Here is a 21,500-nt window from a genome sequence, read left to right as displayed (position 1 = left end):
ACTACTTTACGTCTCCGTGGTGCGTAACTACGTCACTACCCGGCGTGACAGCGGGCCTGACAGATGAGATGTCCATAATAAAATAGCGATAGTTTGAGGTACCCTGCTCTAAACTATTATGCTCTCACGAATTCAAGTAAGACTGATAAACATTGATTGTAGATTATGAGAGTTTCATTTTTCTATCTATTCATTTTTTGGAAGTCATTTAGGTTTCATGGCCAAATTTAGGCAGCTGTCAAATCTTAAAGAGTCCATGTTGACATAGATCTGAACTCTGTTTTAAAATGGGTATCTATTGTATATTAATGCATGTATGCATTATTTGTTCCACTCGTTCATTCATTTGTCAATTAATTAATTAATCTGTTTCACTACCCTTTCGTAATTCCATTCGCTCAGTCTTTTTGTATTTGTTTCAGTACCAATGTTTGTGTCATATGCCATGCATATGCTACACGGCTTTATCTATCTTCCCTCTCTTGTTGTCTCTTGTTATATTCAAGATAGTCTATTAAAATACTGAGGAACAGAGAGTATATTAGATATATGAATATTAAAAAAACTGAACAAAGACCATTGACACAACATTGATGACAGATTTTTGATAATTACGGCAATCACTATTATAACTACTTTACTCATTACTTGAGTTACTTTTATGTATGAATATGTAAAGATTAATAAAGATTGAAGTGTAAATCTTTTAATTTCTAAATGTTGTTTTTCTCCACGAGTCAGTGCAATAAAACTAAATGCAGACGTCAATTTGAAACTGTCAAAAGAGCTTTTTTGGAAGGCCTATTTTATTGTTGATTGAAAGCACTTTATGCCATGACTATTTTGTCTGAAAAGTGCTTTATAAATAAACATTGATTGACTGAGCCTCTTGGTTTTAACCTGTTGTTTAAGCTTGCATGAATGTTTTGTGTTGTTTTCCTCCGAGCTTCATTATGTCTCCCTTTTCCCTTTTTTATTTTCTATAACCTCATTATTATCAACTAAGAGCTTTTAATCTAATATATTTTTTGCTGATATTTTCTGTTGACGTTACTACACTTTATTAAATGCAAGTGTGTCTGGAATAAAGATTATTTTCATAATTTAAAAAAAAAAGACATTAAAAAAGGACCAGTCTAATCCAGTGAGCTACAATAAATGGATGTGATTGGAATGATATAGAATGAAGCTAATACTTACATATATAAAGCTGTTATGAGACTGCGTGCTTGAGTGAAGACACATGAGACATCATCCCTCACACCACTTGCTTCCAGTTAACAACCTTAATCATGCAGTTAGAAAGAAATAATTTTCCCCCATTACAGTCGCATTCCCATTGCAAGGTTGTTTGTTGTTGTTGTTTTTAAAATCTGAAACAAAAAGGAGGTTAGACCAGATGACAGATATTGATAATAATACATTTTGTTTTACTTGCACTGTCTTAAAACATTAATAAAAAAAACCAGAAATCATTGCACTGGCTATTACTATTACTGCAGTCACACATGCAAAAGAAAAATACCATTTTACAGTCATGCGTCACAAGAACAGCTGCTGATGCACAAGGGGACTGTGATCATCGAGAGAGAATAAATTAGTTTCCCAGAGAGTCAAGGTGAGTTCCTTTTATCACACTACAAAAGTTAAAAAGCCTTAAGTATTGTCACTAAACTTTAATAAAGACAAATTATACCAGCTGCACATTAACCTCTCTATCAGTGAAACTTGTAATAACTGATCCTGGACTACAAACATTTGTGATTTGAGAAGGCTTTGCGCTTTATCTTTATATGCATCTATACCTATTTTTTGTGGGTTGTATGTTTACATTTGGTTTACTTTGTTGTCATTTTTACTTGTTGGATATGTCTCCTCGGCTAAAAACTAGTTCTTTGTGTTCTAGTTCTTAAATGTAATTGGCTGATGAAGCTAAGTAAAAGACTAAGTAAAACCATTACTCAGTGAATTAAGCTTTTATGTCATGGCAGGATGCCCAAAGTTGAACAAGCTGTCCAACTCGAGCTCATTACACATATGCAGTGACATGTGAACTCTGTGTCTCTCTCTCCACAGATGGACAGCTGGACTCAGCCAGTCCTAATGCATGGAACATAGAAAGGGGCTGATCCAGCATGGGACATGGTGTCAAGTAAGAGACTGTGGTCCACGGTTTCAGAGCTAAGTTTACCTCAACGAGAGACGCACTAATCCAACTGTCAGGGAGTCACTTTCTGTTCGTGAGCTACACCGCTGCCTGTCTGCCAGCCTGACTCGATCCCTACTTTTAACTAACTGTTTTTGTTAGTTCAGTATTTTTCTGAAGCTTTTTTTTTTGAGACAGAGAAAAGGATATAAAAAAACATCATGCAGTCCTGTGCTAGGTGTGGGTTTGTGGTCTACCCAGCAGAGAAGATCAACTGCATTGACCAGGTAATGGCAAATTTGGCACAAAATTTAAACATTCCAAAAGTGTTGAATTTTTTTATGGAATTTATAGGCATTGTGAGCAATTGTAACTATTGGCTTTAGATATATCACATAAAAAGTAAAAGGTTTGCTCAGTGGGTGAAGAGGTAAATGTTCTGGAAAGTAGTATCTATCTGTTAACGACACCTCTTTAATGAGCTTTGTTGGTCATCTGTTTAATATAGAGCTATTCTTTCCTTTCTAAATGTTGTATCATTGACATGACATTTTCTGCTCGCTAAACATCTGAACTACTGCAGTAAAACAACATCTGTGTAAATCTCACTAATTACTAATAACACATTACAGGGAAAAGCAATAGAACTGTATAGAGGTATAGGATGAAATCTGTATTTAAGAACAAACAGTGGGCCCATTAGGAAGAACATCCTGTGATCGCTGTTGTTATTCTGGGTTGTGCTCTCTTATTAGTAAAATGCTTCAGAAATGATCTGTTCGAAGCTATAACACTTCATTCTTTCATATCATAATCTAAACTGAAGTCATGTTTCCACAGAACTGGAACATTAAAGTAATGTGATTTGTCTCTTTTCGGTCAGAACTGGCACAAAGCATGTTTTCACTGTGATGTCTGCAAGATGGTCCTCACTGCTAATAACTTTGTCAGCCACAAGAAGAGGCCGTACTGCTCTGTGTAAGTGCTCTATGTCCTTTTTAGGGCTTTTGTAAAATCCCTAAAATTAATCTAGAAATCTATTTCAGGTGTGAAAATTGAATCCTATATTCACAGACCATTTTTAGGGTAGAAATTTTGACTTGTATTTGCAGGAAACTGGTTTATAGCTATGGGTTATGCCAGTGCTTTTCCTCACACTTAACGCTGCTCATGACCATTTTTCTCATCTCATCTTTTTTAGGCACAATCCAAGAAACAACACATTCACAAGTGTTTACGAGACCCCCATCAACATCAATGCAAAGAAGCAAAGCAAGGCCAGCAGTGAGGTAAGATCACGTCATCTGTAAAACCACAGGAGCAATGCACATGCAAAATACTCTGGCTCTGACTCAGGATGTATTGTTGACAGGCTGACATAAGCCACTGTCTTTGCCTCGAGTGAAATATCCATCATGGTTTGTCATGACTGGATTTATTTTAGAGACAGCTTTTTAAAGTAGTCAGTGATACCTGCATCATTTACATGCTTAATATTAAAAATCATTAAAGACTGGCCTTTATTATTAATCAAATTTTTCCACCATAGTATTTTTTTTACAAAGACATATACAGATTCAGATATCCAAAAATTTTTGGGACATTTCTCCCACTTAATAATTGGTGACCTTATTTATGATTCACAGCACTATTGACATGAAAACATACAGTTAGAAAACTAAAAAAATGTTTGATCAGAAAGGGCTCAATCCCTCTTTCTGAGAAGACGAGATAAAGGTGACGGCAGTGGTGTGGAATGAATTATGTGGCCCAGGTTATTTCTGTTTCTCTGACAGAGGCGAGACAGACTACCCCCCTCTGCTTTGCCCACTTTATACTTCAGGGAGCTAAAATTGTGCTTCAGGAAAAACACCCTCACATCCTTTCCTATCCTCTGCCATGCCACCTGTTTCTGTCTGTCTGAGTCTGTCTATGTCTACAAGTTCATGCAATGTTCTTATGCTTATATTAGCAGCAGGCTAGCAAGCTCATTAGCTGCTGCTATAAGCCACAAGGGAGGTATGGGACAGTTGGTATATATACACATTACTCAGAGCTGAGTTAAGTTCATGTTGAGTGACCCCCTCTGTTCTGAAAACAGAAAATGTATTTAGTTTCTTGTTATCTTGATATACTTCAAGCTAGGTTTTTGAACAAATTTATTGGCGTTAACCATGAGTTTTGAAATAATTATTGTCATACTATGACTATCATAGTCAACTCCAGAGAAGTCACAGCTACTACTCTGCAGTTCCAATATTAGTTTTGGACATATTTAGGCTGAAGGATGATTAGCAAATAAGAGCCCAGTTTCATTCTGGATCTTTCTTGGCAGGTCTTGTTTCATCTAGATTGGAACATGTCAGTTATTAATAACAGCACACTGATATTACCTTTTCATCATATGTGAGTTCAGGTTCTCCAGTACCATAATAAATAGGGACACTGAAAAGTTTAAATAATTTCGTTGAACATCATCAATGATCAGCAATAATAGTCAGGGCTAGCAGTTTTTTTTCGTATAAAAAACATCCACCAACCAAAATGAATGCTGTAAACAGGTATCTACTGTGTGCATGTGCAGATGTGTGCTGGCTTTGGCTTAATGTTTGTCGTCCATGTGCACTTGTAGCTGAAGTATCGTGAAGATGGTGAACGCTTTATGTCCACTTTCCACTGTGACATGAGATCCATGGAGCTGGAGAAGGCTCGCCTAGCCAGTCAGATGACCAGCCAGGTGAGCTCCAGGGAGAGCAACTGGCCATTACACCCAATCAAAAGGAGTTCCAACCCAAAATGTGATCCTTCGATAGATTCTTTGGTTAAAAAACTAAATGAGAAGTCATCTTTTTTTATACCTTTCTTTTTTTGTTGTTGTTGTTGTTCATAAAATTAGGTCTAGATATTCCAGGTCTAACAACAAGGTTTTCTTAGGGTTCTTCCCTATTCATCAATGTATTTTATTAGGTACTTGTAACAGGTCTGAAAATCTATATAAAGCTGTAAGTCTGCATTGAAATAAGTTATTCTCTCCCATGGAAGACACTGCCCCTGAGCTGAATGACATGCCTCATTTGTAATTCAGACTTTTCTCAACAACCTTACCGTGAAAGACATTTGCATATTGATTGCTGAGATACCAAAGAGCTACACCTCGAATAAAAGATTAGCAGCTGTCTTGCACACTAATGAGCTGACTCAATCAGAGCAGATTGGGCTTTTTAGGTGCTCTTAGGTGCTTCTTTAGGGTTTTTACACACCAAACCATCATGAGGAGCCAACGGTGACAGATGGCGCTTTTCTGTTTCTTTTTATGCCGCCAACATCTGGGCAGAAAATATAGAACTGAGCAAAAGTTTTAAACTACCCTTCACTTCTTCATTTATTGTCATGATAATGGGGAATAGGTGCAACAATTTATTTAAACATCTGCAAATATCTTTTGACTTTGGCAAGCAGAACATGGGTCAAATGACGCGCCAGATGAAGAAGAAATTCAGGCTCCTTTTAATCAAAATATGAACAAATCATGGAAGGCTCAAGACTTCTGCACAGTAATCTTTAACAATTGATCACACTGCAAAAAAAGACATCCAACTGCAAACTACTTCCACCTGCGCAGGAGGACATTACCTTGTTTGGCAGAATGAAGCAGTGATTTATGCATCATTCAGTTTAGTAAAAAATGTTAACAAAGCAAAGTTTATATATTAAAGAATATATGAAAACGGTTTGCCATGAATGAGCACAGACTTATAGAAGCCAGGGTTTGATTGCTGCCTCATTTAAAAAATCTATAAAGGTGTTCTTAGGTATGGAATTACTTGTCTCGGGAATGGCTGGAACTGATTGGGTTTGTCTCCCATATTTTGAACAGGCCTTTCAGTCTCAGACAGAGTCACAGCAGCAGAGCTGGTATTCAGGGATGGTGACCAACCAAGAGATTGTGACAATGTCTCAGTCACAGAAGACCATGAGTGATGTGAGTACAGTTTTTTTTTCCCCTAGGAAGAGGTTTCATTGTTGTGCTATTATATCTTTGTAAATAGCTTAGACATCACATCCCCTGACTGATTTTGTGCTTCTGTTGCAGGTGAAATACAGAGAGGAATATGAAGAGTCAAAAGGAAAAGGAAGCTTCCCTGCATTGATCACACCAGGTTACCAAACTGCAAAGAATGCCAATACTTTGGCCAGTAATGTAAGTAGATATCTATGTTCTAAGACTAGATAGCCAGTATTCAAATTTTTTAAATTCACATCATCTGTCTCTGTGCATAGATAATGAAAATTTATCACCAATCCATGATTAAAGAAAATTGTTTCCTTTCTCTTCAGCTGGAATATAAAAAAGGTCATGAGGAAAGAGTTTCAAAATACACAACATTTGTTGATCCACCAGAGGTGCTTCTAGCCAAAAAACAAGGACAACTTGTTAGTGATGTAAGCATTTGATAAAGGCTCCCGCAATCACTTTGAATAACTTTGTCTTCTTCAGTTAAGATTTGTTTATCTATTTATTTATTTCTAGTATGCCTACACAGAAGAATATGAGCAGCAGAAGGGGAAAGGTAGCTTCCCGGCACATATCACCCCAGGATACAAGGTTTCAAAGAAGGCCACTGAACAAGCTAGTGCTGTACGTAATACAACAAAAATGTACACTTATTGTATGCAGTCCACATACTGATTGCTGATTCCCAGTTGATCATGCCATGTTGACCCAGGTTAAGTATCGTCAGACCTATGAGCAGGAGATGAGGGGTAAAGCCAGCTCTGAGGCAGCATGTGCTGAGATGGTTCACGCCAAAGAAAATGCAGAGAATTTCAGTCAGGTATGAAAATGAATCCCAGAGTTTTAGCAGTTATAGATATTTAGACCTTCCCACAAAACGTCTGAAGTTTTATGTTGACCGTATTTGCTTTTCATTTGCTTCTTGATCATAAACAATGAATTCTACACACAAAACACTTAGAAAACACCTTCAATTTCATACATTTATAAATACATGTTGTGAATTACAACTGAACTTAATCAAGAAATATGTTTGCAGATTGCCTATACTGAAGACTATGAGCAGCAAAAAGGTAAAGGAAGTTTCCCCGCCATGATCACTCCTGGATATCATCTTGCAAAGAAGGCTCAGGATTATGCTAGTGATGTGAGTATGAACCTAAATATGACATAAATATCCATAATGAGCGCCTATAATCACTTGTAATAGTTGAAAATATCTTTGAACAGCCTGCAGCAGCAGCAGCTTAAGTCTAGCATGTAGATGCTTCTTTTGTGTTGAAGTGTGAATGTTCACTTGTACTTTGTTGTTAAAAAAGGGAGTCTGTGTGAGTTGTGGCGCCATGTGAGCTCTTTTAAATGTTATCAAAACATTGCAGAGTACTATGTGCAAGAACCGCAGCCTCATCCATCAGCTGGCCTTGTCATTACTGAGCAGAATAGATGAGGGACAACAGTGAGGGGACATTTCTTTGTCATAACTCTCCAAACTGTCCACCCTGACTGAATTACACTGCGGGTGTCTCCAATCTCCTGATCCTATGCTAACACAACATACATCTGTCATCTGTCATTATTTTGCAGCTAAAGTACAGGAAGGACTTAAAGAAGATGAAGGGCACGTCCCACTTCCATAGTCTAACTTCAGAAGACAACCTGACATTGAGGAATGCCAAAAAAATCAACAAGCTTGTCAGTGAGGTGAGGCATACAATAACACACTCAAGTAAGAGAACTTCGACATGGTTGGGATTGAATAGATATTCAGGTAGAATATGTCAGTGTAGCAAAAACGTCCGTTTTACTGATAACTGTATGGTGGTCAGTGTTTGTATGTGTGTATATAAATATATACATATATATATATATATATACATATATGTACGTGTTTAAGAGCTGGAAATACTGGGTGTACTGTGTCAGTTTTCAGCAAACATGAGGCCACCTAACCTGCATTTCCAGCATCCTTGACATGCCTGTGTGGTGAAGTTGCAGTTTACATCCAAGGTCATGAGACATCACATCAAACTTATGACACTGTACCTCACACAGGAGCATAGCCCCACTCACGAACATCTATTCTCAGCCTTGGGAATTTCACATAAAAAATGTAAACTATGAGCAACTATTCTGAATCACGCCTTTAAGTTTAATGATGTCACAGCATCCTTATTAAGCTCAGCAGAGCATATTTAAGATTACAGTTGGCCCTCAGTGACTCTTGAGTTATGATGGGGTATCAGTGGTGGTGACTGATAAGCAGAGGGCTTGTTTCTGTGTATTTAGCATACATCATTAAAGAATGCTTGGCACCATTGGTTGGTTTCTCAAAAGATGAGCTCTGATTCTAAAAAAAAAAAAAAAAGATAAATGAAGACTGTTGCATTTTTGCTGCTTTACTTTTGTAGGTGGAGTATAAGAAAGACTTGGAGAACACCAAAGGACACAGCATCAACTTCTGTGAGACGCCACAATTTCAAAATGCTGCCAAGATTGCCAAGTTCACCAGTGATGTAGGTCTCCTGACACGTACCATAAACACACACAGAAAAGCAGAATGGACGATTTAACCTTTGCACTTCCGCTGTATTCTTAAAGACTGTGATTTCAACGAATTGTGGTTACTTTAGAGTTATTCAGACTTATGTTGTGTTTTACAGAACAAATACAGAGAGAAATACACCAGCGATTTGAAACACTATGAAGACTCGGGAATTGATAAGAGGACCATGCATGCCATGAAAGCGAGGACGTTGGCAAGTGATGTGAGTTTCATTTTTAGTATAGACTTATTTATACTACATCTGCTCTATTTGGATTTGGTTTCATTATTAATGGCTATGCTGACATTTTGTTTTTTAAATAGCTATTAATCAGACAAAAACCCCATAAGATTGTGAATAAAATATCTATATCATCCACCAATGAATTTTTTGAAAATGTTTTTGCTATGCTGAAATAGTGTTATTGCACTGTTTGCTTCAGATTTCTTATAAACAAGGATGTGAACAGGAGCAGGGTGAATACAACTATCCAGCCACCCTCACCCCTGGTTACCAAAGCCAAAGGAAGCTGGACCCACTGAAAGATGTAAGTTGTCCCAAATTATTTCAAGCTTAGAGTTATAATAAGGCATGTGTGCCCTACATGCTCGTGAAAAAAAATCTGATTATATAAAACATTTGATCAAACAGGGAAATCTTGTAATTTGTCAGATGAATCACTTTGTTTGAAAATGTATTCTTTATGGCTGCAGAAGAACTACAGGCAACATATTGACCAAGTCAAGTACAAGTCGGTGACTGACACCCCTGAGATCGTTTTAGCCAAGAAAAATGCTCAGCTTGTCAGTAATGTAAGTAAATATTAACCCAACACACATCTGAGGACTGATTATGAGCACTTCTATTGATTTGAATGTGAGTTTTGTCTACAAATTGCACTCTTGAATGAGTTCACTGTCGTGTTGTGTGAACACATGATCCGTGTGTCCCTCAGTTAAACTATAAAGCAGGCTATGAAAAGACGAAGCACCAGTACACTCTATCCCAGGATCTGCCACAAATCCAAAAGGCTAAAGCCAATGCTGCTTTGTGTAGTGATGTAAGTTAACACGGAGACACTTTTCTCACTTATGCATGCACATGCCTTCCTTCACACATTGCGCATGCATGCACAAGTTAATGCAAGGTCAAGTCATCCCTTTTTATTTGTCAAGTAATCATTGACATAACCCATTGTCGTCACTCCAGATTAAATATAAGGAGGAGTGGGAGAAGACCAAGTCTAAAGCATGTGAAATTGGTGTAGACAACCTGAGCGTAAGAGCTGCCAAAGCGTCGCGAGACCTCGCCAGTGATGTAAGTAAACACACACTCTTACCCACTTCAACAAGTCGAGACTAAGCTGACATGCAAGTGGCTTTAATAAGATGTAATAGCGTGCAAATTAAATCAGATGGGCATGTGTTTCAGATTAAATACAAGGAGTTATACATGAAAAACAAGGAGAAGGCAGTGGGAGTCAACATGAGCGACTCCAAGACCCTTCACTCTCTTCAAGTAGCCAAGATGAGCAGTGATGTAAGCAGAAATAACTGTTCAGTAATGAAAGGCTTCAGAATGTATGTTTTTACACATGCATTTATAATACATAGATACAGCATATTCATACATATTCTTGACATGCCTACAGTGTACACACAGAATGAATCATACTATTGTTACGGTTTCAGATTGAGTACAAGAAGGGCTCCAAGGAGAGTCAGGCCCAGTTCAGCCTTCCACTGGACATGATCAACCTGAGTCACGCCAAGAAGGCTCAAGCTCTTGCCAGTGACCTGGAATATCGCACAAAGCTCCACGAGTACACCGTCATGCCAGATGATATTAAGGTCCAGCAGGCCAAAAAGGCTTATGCCCTGCAGAGTGAGGTGAGGCAGTTATCTTTGGGTCAACATCAGTGTATCTAGCAGAAGATCAATGAAAAAAAAAGGAATAAAAAGAAAAGAGTGGCATGCTTCGAGGGTTTTGAGACTTTTTCCCTCTACCCCACAGAATCAGTATCGTTCAGACCTGATCTGGATGAAGGGGGTGGGCTGGGAGACTGATGGATGCCTCAACATTGCTCAGGCCAAGAAAGCTGGAGAGCTTCTCAGTGATGTAAGTCCAGCAATTAGCTCATATTTTATGTTGTTACTGATTCTCATTTTAGGAAACAACGTTCATGCATTGTGCATTCATTTTCTCAGACTAAATACCGTCAGAAGGCAGATCGAATCAAGTTCACTCAGGTGGCAGACGATCTCTCCCTCAAACATGCCAAGAAAAGCCAAGAGCTGCAGAGTGATGTAAGGTCTCGTCCCTAAAGCTAACATTATGTATGTTTTATCATATGGTGTCAATCTCACAATGTCATTCTTTCTGGTTTTCCAGTTGGCATACAAAGCAAACACAGAGCAGATAATACACCAATATACAATGACAAAGGATGAGCCCCTTTTCAGACAAGCAAAAGCAAATGCTGACCTGCTCAGCGGGGTAAGTTACATAAATCACATTTGTTATCTCACACTTGACTGGAATGAATACGGCCCCAATTCCCAAAACATTTTGTCTTGTGTAAAATGTAAATGAAAACAGAATGAAATGATTTGCAAGTCTCATAAACCTATGTTTGATTACAATAAAAAATAGAAAATGTTGAAAATGTTGAAAATGAGATATTTTAGCTAATCTTGAATTTGATGTCAGCAACATGAATTTGAAAAATGGGACGGGGGCAACAAAAGGCTGGAAAAGTAAGTAGTACTAAGAATAAAACAACTGGAGCTTAATGTTGCATCCTAATTAGATTAATTGGCAACACTTCAATGGTGAAAGGTATATATAGATTTTAAAGCAATATATGCTTCCATCCAGATTACTTTTTTTTTTCCATAAAAGCCTAAGGAAGACAATGCTAAACTGTATACTACATTTATCACAAAAGCATAGCTTTGAAGTAAAAGAGACAGGGTGCTGGTGGGGCTTGTTTGCAGTCCAAACTTTTGACCAGCTGAAAATATTTGGCCCATCTCGAAGTGCAAAATATGACAAAGAAGACACAGTTATGTTGAACAGCTGGAATCTTATATTAGTCAAGAATACCTCTCTCAAAGGTCCAGCAACTGGTCTCCTCTGTTCCCAGGCATTATTAGACTGTTGTTAAAAGAAGAGGGGATGTTACACAGCGGTCTTGAATCATGTCACCAGTTCCTGATCTGTGCAGAGGAGGGGTTTTCCACTGTTTTGTTCTTACACAGTGAGACGTTTCATACAGATCCGATTAAGCGACCAGAGTGATGCTTCAACATGTTTTCAGAAAGATAAAGTAGAATAAATCATGTCAGTAGTTCAAACTTGGTGTTCTAATTCAGCACAAAATAAAGTCAGTTGTTCAAGGATTTATTCTATTAATTCATTATCAGGAAAATTGGATTAGGACTGAAAATCAGTGAGATGTACTTATAGGTTAAGATCCCTGCAGTGTTTGAGAGTCCACTGTGGTTAGTTTGCCTTGTATGTGAAGACAATATAAAGGCTATTGTCAGTCATATATTATTTACATGTTGGGAAAATAACCCAAAAATTACATAATTAATAAGCCATAGGACAATAAAACAAATTTGAGACATCATTCTCTGATATTCAAGGAAGAACCTTTTTAAATATTACAACCTTTTTTGTTGGGAACTAAATATGCTAATTAATGGAGGATGCTTCTGATTATTCAACTTTTAAGGAACTGGTAAGCTTAAGATCATTAAAAACCCTAATTGCCCAGATCTACATTTTTTCTCCTTATATGTTTACAGTTTCGTTTAATAGTTAACAGAGAAAGACATGCCACGTTAAAATTGTCGTAGAATTTGTTTTCTCTTATAAAATACTTTTTTCCTCTATTCCTTCGTGTTAGTACCAATGTCAGGTGTATGTGATGTTTTTTTTTGTTGTTTTTTTTTTTTACAGAAAGTGTACAAGAGCCTCTGGGAGAAGCAGAGGGAAAAGGGCTTTGAGCTTCGTTTGGACTCTCTGTCTATACTCACAGCGAAAGCTAAGAGAGACTTGGCCAGTGATGTGAGTTAAAATTGACTGTATTAGATGGCTCTATAGATTTTTGCGAAGAACAAAAAGCTTTAGATTATATTTGCAGTTTGAAAGGACCAAGGAAGGATCACATTTCTGACATTATGTTAATCTAATGTTATCTTTCAGGTCAAATACAAGGAGAAGTATGAGAAAAGCAAAGGCAAAACGATTGGTATTAAGTCGGTCAGTGACGACTCTCAGATGGCTCACTCTGCTCTGGCCACCAAACTTCAGAGTGACCGATACTACAAAAAGAAATATGAGGACAATAAGACTAAATTCAGGTGAGGCTCTCAACCTTAATGTGACCTTTTTAAACAATCTTGCTTCTTCAGACTTATATTGTAAACTGTAGCATATTTGACAAATGACGCCTCAGGGTTTACATTCATTTTACAAATGTCCAAGTTTTCCTTGATTTATTAGTTACGGATGACACAGATTCATTTAGCTGATTGGCAATTAGATCATTTAGCCCTGACTGGCTGTTTCTGAAGCGTCTTTTGCCTTATGGTGAAGTGAGTGCAGATGTTTACCTCTGAAGGAAGGGATGTGTGTTGTAGTGACGTAAAAAACTCAATCAGAGGCAAAGCGTTTAAATTCAATATCCAGTATGTATTTAAGAGGCAAATACTGACTGAAAGTTTGCTGATTTAGTAGTTAGATTATGTTCACACTGTGAGCACATTCTTCAGCACAGGGCTGTGGCAAATGACCTTCTTAACCTTCATGCCAGCAGTAATTTAAAAATAAGGCAATTTTAACAAACATCTCATTTTCCAAGGTCACACGAGTACAGGCTTGAATATAGAGTCCCTTTCTGAGGTGGGCAACCACTTAGGTTATCACCCTGAGACTGTCTTTAGCAAGAGAAAGTGCTGAAATCTCTCTTTTTTATGTGGGAATTACCCCAATTACCAACGAGTACTCATTCAGCATAACTGGATTTAAATCTTATGGAACAAACTCCTCATTTTCTGACTCAAATTAATCTCATACCAAGAGTTTCTCTGGACATGCTGAACATCAGCCACGCTAAGAAGGCTCAAGACTTGGCCACCGAGACCAACTACAGGACTTTCCTCCATGAGTACACCACTCTGCCAACTGACCTGAATGTAGCCTGGGCTAAGAAGGCCTATGACCTACAGAGCGATGTATGTCTAATTTTTCAGACAACCCGTGTTATTCAAAAATTATTCATTAACCTCAGGATCATAGAGTTTAAAACTGCAATATTTGTGTGCCTCCGTCTGCAGAGACAGTACAGGTCAGACCTGAACTGGATGAAGGGTGTTGGGTGGGAGGCCTCAAAATCTCTGGATGTTCAGCAGGCGAAGAAAGCTGGAGAGCTGGTCAGCGAGGTAATGTCCGATCATTTGACCCTGAATGTATAGCTGTAATTGTCTTGAATGAAAAAGGCCTAAATAAAAAACGTTTTTATCTTAACTTACCTACAGTAAAAGTAACAGTCATTGCCTTACATTAATATTTCCTTTATCAAGCTGGGGGTCAATGATATTTAAGCCTACTATCATGAGGTAGTTGAAAAAACACTCTTAATTGCTATTAATATCTATGAGAACTATGTCAGAGAAGAGGCCATGTGAAAGTGATATGCATGATTGTGTGACATGTAACTCGCAGGAATACAGGTTTATGGTCAAGGTCAGAAGGTATTTAAAGAGCCACAGCTTATTTTCATTCACTGCACACGAGGTTACATACTGGGTTACTGGGTTGTGTACTGCAGCTGGACCTTGTTACAAACCTGAACCCTAACCGAACTTTGTCCATTTCTTTTTATTCACTCAAATGAAAAAGCTTACCCTTTTACTTTTAACATTAAGATACACTGCCTTCGCATTAACTTTATATCTAGTTTACTAAAAGCTTGACAGGGTTGTACATGCTGTGTATCTAAACATAAAGATATGTGTTTTATTTCTAAAGATATATTGATATAAAGACCCACAAATGGTACATGGAGACATGTCCATAGTGGAGACTAAAGGCACCACACTCTATTCATAACCCCTTCACAAGCAGCCACTTATTTACAGGGTCATTCCTGTCAGGGTTACCAATATTAGACCATGAATGACAGAGTGAACACAAATAGAACAGAATCCAGAGTTCCTGATGAGCCGACTTTTTCTCTATTTATGTACATATATCAATATCAGCGACAGTGTGTGTGTGTGTGTGTGTGTGTGTGTGTGTGCAGGTGTATATGTTCCCTTAGTTTTCTTCTCTTTTTTTATTTTACCAGATAGTTTTGGACAGTTTTTGATACTGCAGTGCCCTCTATTGTCCCCAAAATAAACGTGCACCATCAGTTTCACGGCCTCACCTCACTGTTAGTCATTCTAATGCAATCGATTTGGCCTTCTCATTTTTTCAGAAAAGGTACCGTCAGGATGCGAGCGCGCTGAAGTTTACCAGTGTTGAAGACACTCCAGAGATGACGCAGGCCAAACTCAGCAACAAACTGGCTGTTGATGTACGCTCAGCTGCTGTTGTGACATCACATAACCAAAAAAAAAAGCTGTTGATCTGATACGAAAGTTTATTTATGATTGTGTTGTAACTGCAAATTAGCATGAAAATGCTGTTTTTCACAACATGCTAAAAGATACCTGCGATTTTCAGTTTTTGATAGAACTTTCTACTGCAGAAATGATTCCTGTTATAAATACACCAGTTGTGCAGACTGAGAACATTCTGCATTCTGTTTTGCATTCTGTTTTGCAGAGGTTGTACAGGGAGAAGGGAGAAAACATGAAGCACAAGTACACACTCAGTGGAGAGCTGCCTGAGTTGGTGCAGGCCAAGATCAATGCCATGAACATCAGTGAGGTGAAGCACTGTTTTTGTCAAACTCACGTCCATCCAACAGCTGGTCAGTCTGTCCAGTCAAATGACTCTTTGTGTGGTTTTCTTTGCACCTTTAGAGTCGTTACAAGGAATCTTGGACTAAGATACGTGATGGGGGTTACAAGCTGCGTCTGGATGCCATTCCTTTCCAGTCTGCCAAATCATCTGCGGAGATCCTCAGCGATGTGAGTCTGTTCAGTCATGTGACTTGACCATTTTTTGACGGGAATTTCTGATGATTTGGTTACAAACAAACAAAAATTGACCCTTTAATGTCCTCACTGAGAAAGAAACACTATGGAAAATATTTCTTTGCATTTTTGTCATTTCTTCAATAATAAGAATCAGCATTCCTCAAAATTTTGATGGGGTACTGTGAAGTCACTGAAAATGTGTACTACCAAATGAGAGAGCAGGAGGACATTGTGGAGCTCTTTATTACTATTAATAATTGTGGTAGCAGCAGCCTGCCAGTCTTGTTCAATAGTAAATAGACAGTTTAATAGCCTGACATCCCTTCTGTCACTGTTGTGTCATTTCAGCAAAAGTATAAAGGGGAATTTGAGAGGACTAAAGGTAAGATGATTGGACTGAAAGGACTGCAGGATGACTTAAACATTGCTCATTCGGTCAACGCCAGCAAGCTACAGAGCGATGTGAGTGCTTCTCCGCTGTAGTTTAACTCAGAAAAGCATTTACATACTTGCAAATACTATATTGAATTATGCCATCTATTTAGATTAAGTATAGACAAGACTCTACGAAGCAGCTCTCCAAGTTCCACCTCTCCATGGACATGATTGAGGTTGCTCATGCTAAGAAGGCCCAGTTGCTGGCCAGTGATCAGGACTACAGGCTCGCTCTACATCACTACACCTCACTGCCTGATGACATGAAGGTGCAGGCTGCCAAAAAAGCGTATGCTCTGCAGAGTGAGGTAAGAGGAACTGAACACTGCTGCAGGTAGCATTTTTTATTGATCTATTTAACAAATCTCCTTTATTGTTCTATCAAAAAATCACTAGAAATGTTCGTGGTAGCTTTGATTTATACCAACGCATTAGCTAATTATGACCATATTTCTCCTCAACATTAATGAGCTTTCCTAGCCCCCCATTGAGAAAATCTGCATGTAAGTTCTCTGATAATACTTCTCCAAGTATTATTGTTTCTATAATAGTCCAAAATAGACTAACCAAACATACAATTTGAGCAATTTATAGTAATTAAATTAACCATCCACAGTATCTTATTTAGGAAATGTTTCACAACAAGGCTGCTCCAGGTATTTTTCAAGGTAAATGTTCTTTTCTTTGGTTCTCTCTACAGAAAGTATATCGCTCTGACCTAAATTACCTGCGTGGTGCAGCCTGGATTGCCACAGGAGCTCTACAGATTGAGGGTTCGAAGAGGGCAACAGACCTCATCAGTGATGTGAGACATCTTGTTTTCTTTGTTTAGTTTTTTTTAAAATTATTCCCATTTCATACAATGCCACATACACAATAAGGAGATGTTGCGATATACCAGTAACATATTACCAATAGTAACAAAATAATTGTTTTGTGTTGATTACGCACTTACGGTATTATTGTGATTTGATCTTGTGGGAAGAAATTAAAACATTTTTGAGTTCAAATGGAGGTGTTTGTTTTTATACTTGCTCCTACTTTGACTGCAATTCAATCACCAAAAGGAAAAAAACTAAAGGTGATTATGTTATTGTTTAGTTTTCTAATCTTATTGCAATTATATCGTTATCATGAATGCTTTTGGCAACAATAATCATGTAAAAATAAATCTGATATCTCAACAGCCCTAATTCAAACCTGCACATAAGACATATCAAAACGTGTTGATTTTCATTGTGGTTTCTTTCAACTTTGAATTGAAATCTTAACCAAAAACACCCTGTTTTTCCCCCCCCGCCACAGAAAAAGTACCGTCAGCAGCCATACCATTTCAAGCACACCTCTGTTGCTGATTCTCCAGACATCCTCCATGCTAAACTCAGCGGACAGATCACAAACGAAGTGAGACAATGAGTATTTTGTTTGAGTTGTGTTCTTCTAAGATTGCTCCATATTTTGACTGATCTCCACAACAGTTAGCAAATACCATAACTACAACAAACGACATTTGAACAAGATAGTAAAATGCATCCTATTACTCTCACAGCGTTTGTATAAAGAGAAAGGAGTGAATGATCAACACAGCTACACTATAACAACTGAGAGACCAGAGATTACACAGGCAAAGATCAATGCAGCCAACTTCAGTGAGGTACTGTTTGCATCTGTGAGCTGTGCACTGTATGATCAATTACTATAATAATCTGTGAGAAAAAAAAGTCTTGGTCTTGTTTTAAGGTTTATGTTATTTACTCTGCTGCAGATAAAGTACAAAGAGTCCTGGCACACTCTGAGGGCTCAGGGCTACAAGCTCACGATGCAGGACATCCCCTTCCAGGCTGCCAAGAGCTCCACAGGCATCGCCAGTGATGTAAGGTCACATAGAATTATGAATCGAATATTGCATGAATAAAGCTTTACACTGAACTAACCTAATCGCTTTTCTTTACAGTACCAATATAAACACAACCACGTGCTGGACAAGGGAAAGCACATTGGGGTTAAAAGCATCACGGACGACCCGTATCTCCTGCACTGCTTGCAGGCTGGCCGGCTGGCCAGCGACCAGGAGTACCGAAAGGATGCGCTGTCAATCAGCGGACAGTACCACCTCACCCCAGACATGATCCATCTGGTGGCGGCCAAGAATGCCCAGGCCCTGGCCAGCGATCAGGACTACAGGAAGAAGCTGCATGAGTACACAGTGCTTCCTGATGACATGAAGGTTAAGTGGGCCAAGAAGGCTTACAACCTGCAGAGTGAGGTGAGAGGCAGGGATAAAGAAGGGTGAATAAAGACATTATCAGGCTAATACAACCTGTCTAATACATTCTATTGTCTTGTGTAAAGAAACTCTACAAGTCAGACCTCAGTTTTATGAAAGGAGTGGCCTGGGATGGAGTGGGGGCACCTCAACTGGAATATGCCAAAAAGGCTGGAGAACTAATAAGTGATGTGAGTATATGTGGAAAATGGTATTTGTTAAGAAAATTAAACTATGAAGAGAAGGCTAAAATACATTTATATCATAAAAAATGTTTTAATCTTTATTTCAGCTGTTCAGTTGAATATCATCAAGTTACATAATTATATATAATGAAATTAAAAAGTTCCACCCTATTGAGACGTTTAACTTTTCCAACATCCTCTTTAAAATTCATTTATTGAATACAATTACCAATAAATGTAGTATTGTGTGGAAAAAGTATGATTGCCTTCAGCAGAAATGACTTCTTGCAGGTGCCTTGAATAACTGTCCACCACTTCGGACTTGCTCAAACTTTGACTACTTTTCAAAGTTCCTGGGATTTGCTCATCACTGTTTAATGTTGTTTGTCTTTAAAAGTCACTTTATATATTTGTTTCAAATGTTTGTGTTCAAATGTTTGTGATGTTGCTGCAGAAAAAGTATCGTCAGCTGCCGGACAGACTCAAGTTTACCTCAGTGGCTGACTCACCTGATATCATCCACGCTAAGACCAGCTATCAACAATGCAGTGAGGTCGGATGAAGAAATAAATATGCTTAAGACAAAATCCCCTTTAAGGCACTTCTGTTGCAAAAACGCAGATACTGATGCTGTATATGTTTTTATATGGTCCACTTCAGAGGCTGTACAAATCTGGAAAGAATGACGACATGCATAAATACACCTTACACCCAGATGATCCAGATTTTATCAGAGCCAGGATCAATGCCCAGCAAATTAGTGACGTAAGGCACAATACACAATACAAAAGTCAAAGTCAAAGTCAAATTTATTTATTTATTAAAACACAAGGAAATGTTTTCAAATCCTTATGGTAAGGTCTTGGTCTTCACCATTCTTTTTCCATGTAGAAAGTTTACAAGGCGACTGGGGAGCAGGTGAAGACGTCGGGCTATGACCTGAGACTGGATGCTATTCCCTTCCAAACTGCCAAGGCCTCCAGAGAAATTGCCAGTGATGTGAGTTCTTCTAAGTGTCTCATAATGTGATGAAATAGAAAAAAAAAGTTGAGCCTCTCAGTCTTGAAGTAACATGTCCTTCTGCATTTTCAATCTATAAAAAAGTCACTCTCAGTCTTTTGAATTCCAGTTTTGTTGTTGTACTTTGCATGTAGCACAAAGTATTAACTCAGTCTAAAGGAAGAGGATTCTGGTGTAGCAGTGCACGATTCTAATCTACTGTCACAACAGTCTCAATTAAGATATAAATACTGTCCTCTCCTTCCAACAGTTCCGTTACAAGGAATCACATCTGAAGGAGAAGGGTCAGCAGGTGGGGCTGCGCTGCGTGGAGGATGACCCTAAGATGGTGCACTCTCTGGCAGCAAGTAAACTCCAGAGCAACCTGGAGTACACACGTCAGTCCAAAGAGGGACGCGGTCACTACAAAATCCATGCAGACCAGCCGGAATTCCTGCAGGCCAAAAAGAGTCAGGCTCAGGCTAGTGACCTCAGCTACCGACGCAAACTCCACGACTACACCTGCGATCCCGAGCAGCTCAATGTCAAGCACGCCAAGCAGGCTTACAAGCTGCAGAGTGATGTAAGTCACGGTGCAATGTCAGAATGCTGATGAAAGAGGGTTTTTTGAAAAATTCATTTTAAAAAAAGAAATTAACCGAAATCTGAGGTGCCTGATATGATACTATAGCTAACCTAGTAATGCTACCAACACAATTTGAGATGAAGCTGACACAATTAGTTGCCATCAGATTAATGGAAAGTGGTGCATATGTAAAAAGGAAAGGCTCAATTGTTGTATCGCTTCATTGCAGGTAAACTACAAGTCGGACCTGAACTGGATCAGAGGAGTGGGCTGGACCCCTCCTGGTTCCCACAAGGCTGAGCTTGCCCGCCGGGCTGCAGAACTGGGGCTAGCTGAGGGAGTTACCACTGAGGAGGCAATTGCAAAGTATCAGCACATGATGATGGTGAGTGAGCTTAAAAAAATCAATTTTAGCATAAGGTGAATCAGATTATTTCAGTGGTTTAGCATCCTTCCTGTCTCCATCTTTCAGCTGCACCACCAGCAGCAGATGGAGGAGCAGCAGCAGCAGCAACAAACTTCAGAGCAGGTGGAGACCAGTGAGGAGATTCAACAAGGCGTCAACATGGACGCCATGGAGGTCCTTCACGTCAAGAGGAAGAAGACTATCCAGACTGTCCAGAAAAAATCCTCTACCACCACATCTTCATTCAGATCCATGGAGAAGAAATCCAGCTCCACCTCATCCTCCTCAAGAGCTGCTCTCCAGAACACAGTGAAAACGACAGTTTCTAGTAAAACTGCTGCGATAGAAAAAGCGTAGAGTGGAAAATATATTTATTTTTTTGTAAGTGATAGTCTTTAGAGAGCGTCAAAGATGCCACTTTAAGAAAGTGTGTTTTATTTTACCAAGTTATTGAAATGACTATTGTAACTCTGTAGTTACGTGAGACGCTGCAGAAATGTCTAACCAGCTGCTGTAAGTTCCACTATAAGAGGGATTAAGCATGTTGAACCAGAGCAGGACTTGTCATGTTTGTTAAAAGGATTGTCAAGGTATGTGCCAAACACAGGGAAATTATAGGTATATTTGAAAAGCTCTGATAGCAAAAATGCTGAGATTACTGAAACCAAAGTAGGGGTTACAGGATAAAAATCTGAAAGCAGTGCAGAAATGAAAGTTTGTATTTTGTACTCAGAGTGTGTTTAAGTAACTGGACTAGGGTTT

General features: G+C 38.6%; 1 protein-coding gene across 3 annotated transcripts; it reads left to right on the top strand.

Annotated features, from left to right (window-relative positions):
- Positions 1–2,348: 2,348 nt before the first annotated feature.
- On the top strand, positions 2,349–21,223 carry nrap (nebulin-related anchoring protein). 3 transcript variants are annotated; one of them, XM_072373270.1, is made up of 43 exons: positions 2,349–2,433; positions 3,030–3,124; positions 3,348–3,435; positions 4,779–4,883; positions 6,024–6,128; positions 6,240–6,347; positions 6,485–6,589; positions 6,678–6,785; positions 6,874–6,981; positions 7,201–7,308; positions 7,746–7,862; positions 8,570–8,674; positions 8,822–8,926; positions 9,147–9,251; positions 9,418–9,516; positions 9,660–9,764; positions 9,914–10,021; positions 10,136–10,243; positions 10,396–10,593; positions 10,718–10,822; positions 10,912–11,010; positions 11,096–11,200; positions 12,671–12,778; positions 12,917–13,074; positions 13,794–13,947; positions 14,050–14,154; positions 15,195–15,293; positions 15,545–15,649; positions 15,745–15,852; positions 16,210–16,323; positions 16,407–16,604; positions 16,997–17,101; positions 17,602–17,700; positions 17,846–17,950; positions 18,062–18,169; positions 18,251–18,562; positions 18,649–18,753; positions 19,202–19,300; positions 19,408–19,512; positions 19,639–19,746; positions 20,018–20,329; positions 20,562–20,717; positions 20,805–21,223. In XM_072373270.1, exons 1-43 carry the CDS (start codon positions 2,368–2,370, stop codon positions 21,093–21,095), a joined length of 5,409 nt encoding a protein of 1,802 aa, XP_072229371.1. In that variant the 5' UTR covers positions 2,349–2,367; the 3' UTR covers positions 21,096–21,223. The 3 variants fall into 3 exon arrangements, with proteins under 3 accessions (XP_072229371.1, XP_072229372.1, XP_072229373.1); XM_072373271.1 differs by lacking the exon at positions 4,779–4,883; XM_072373272.1 differs by lacking the exons at positions 15,195–15,293; positions 15,545–15,649; positions 15,745–15,852; ... (1 more) ...; positions 16,407–16,604; positions 16,997–17,101.
- The last annotated feature ends 277 nt before the right edge of the window (positions 21,224–21,500 follow it).

The sequence above is a fragment of the Leuresthes tenuis genome, unplaced genomic scaffold (assembly GCF_036924035.1).
Source record: "Leuresthes tenuis unplaced genomic scaffold, fLeuTen1.0.hap1 SCAF_20, whole genome shotgun sequence".
In the NCBI taxonomy this organism is placed as follows: Eukaryota; Metazoa; Chordata; class Actinopteri; order Atheriniformes; family Atherinopsidae; genus Leuresthes; species Leuresthes tenuis.
The sequence above is the reverse complement of the archived record's forward strand: the minus strand, read 5'-3'. Positions and strand labels throughout refer to the sequence as shown.

Excerpts from the sequence above, each read along its gene's own strand:
- nrap (XM_072373270.1), top strand. The coding sequence starts at position 2,368 with ATGCAGTCCTGTGCTAGGTGTGGGTTTGTGGTCTACCCAGCAGAGAAG. Across the intron at positions 9,765-9,913 it reads ATGCTGCTTTGTGTAGTGAT|ATTAAATATAAGGAGGAGTG; the intron begins GTAAGTTAACAC and ends TCGTCACTCCAG. Across the intron at positions 19,747-20,017 it reads CCAGAGAAATTGCCAGTGAT|TTCCGTTACAAGGAATCACA; the intron begins GTGAGTTCTTCT and ends TCCTTCCAACAG.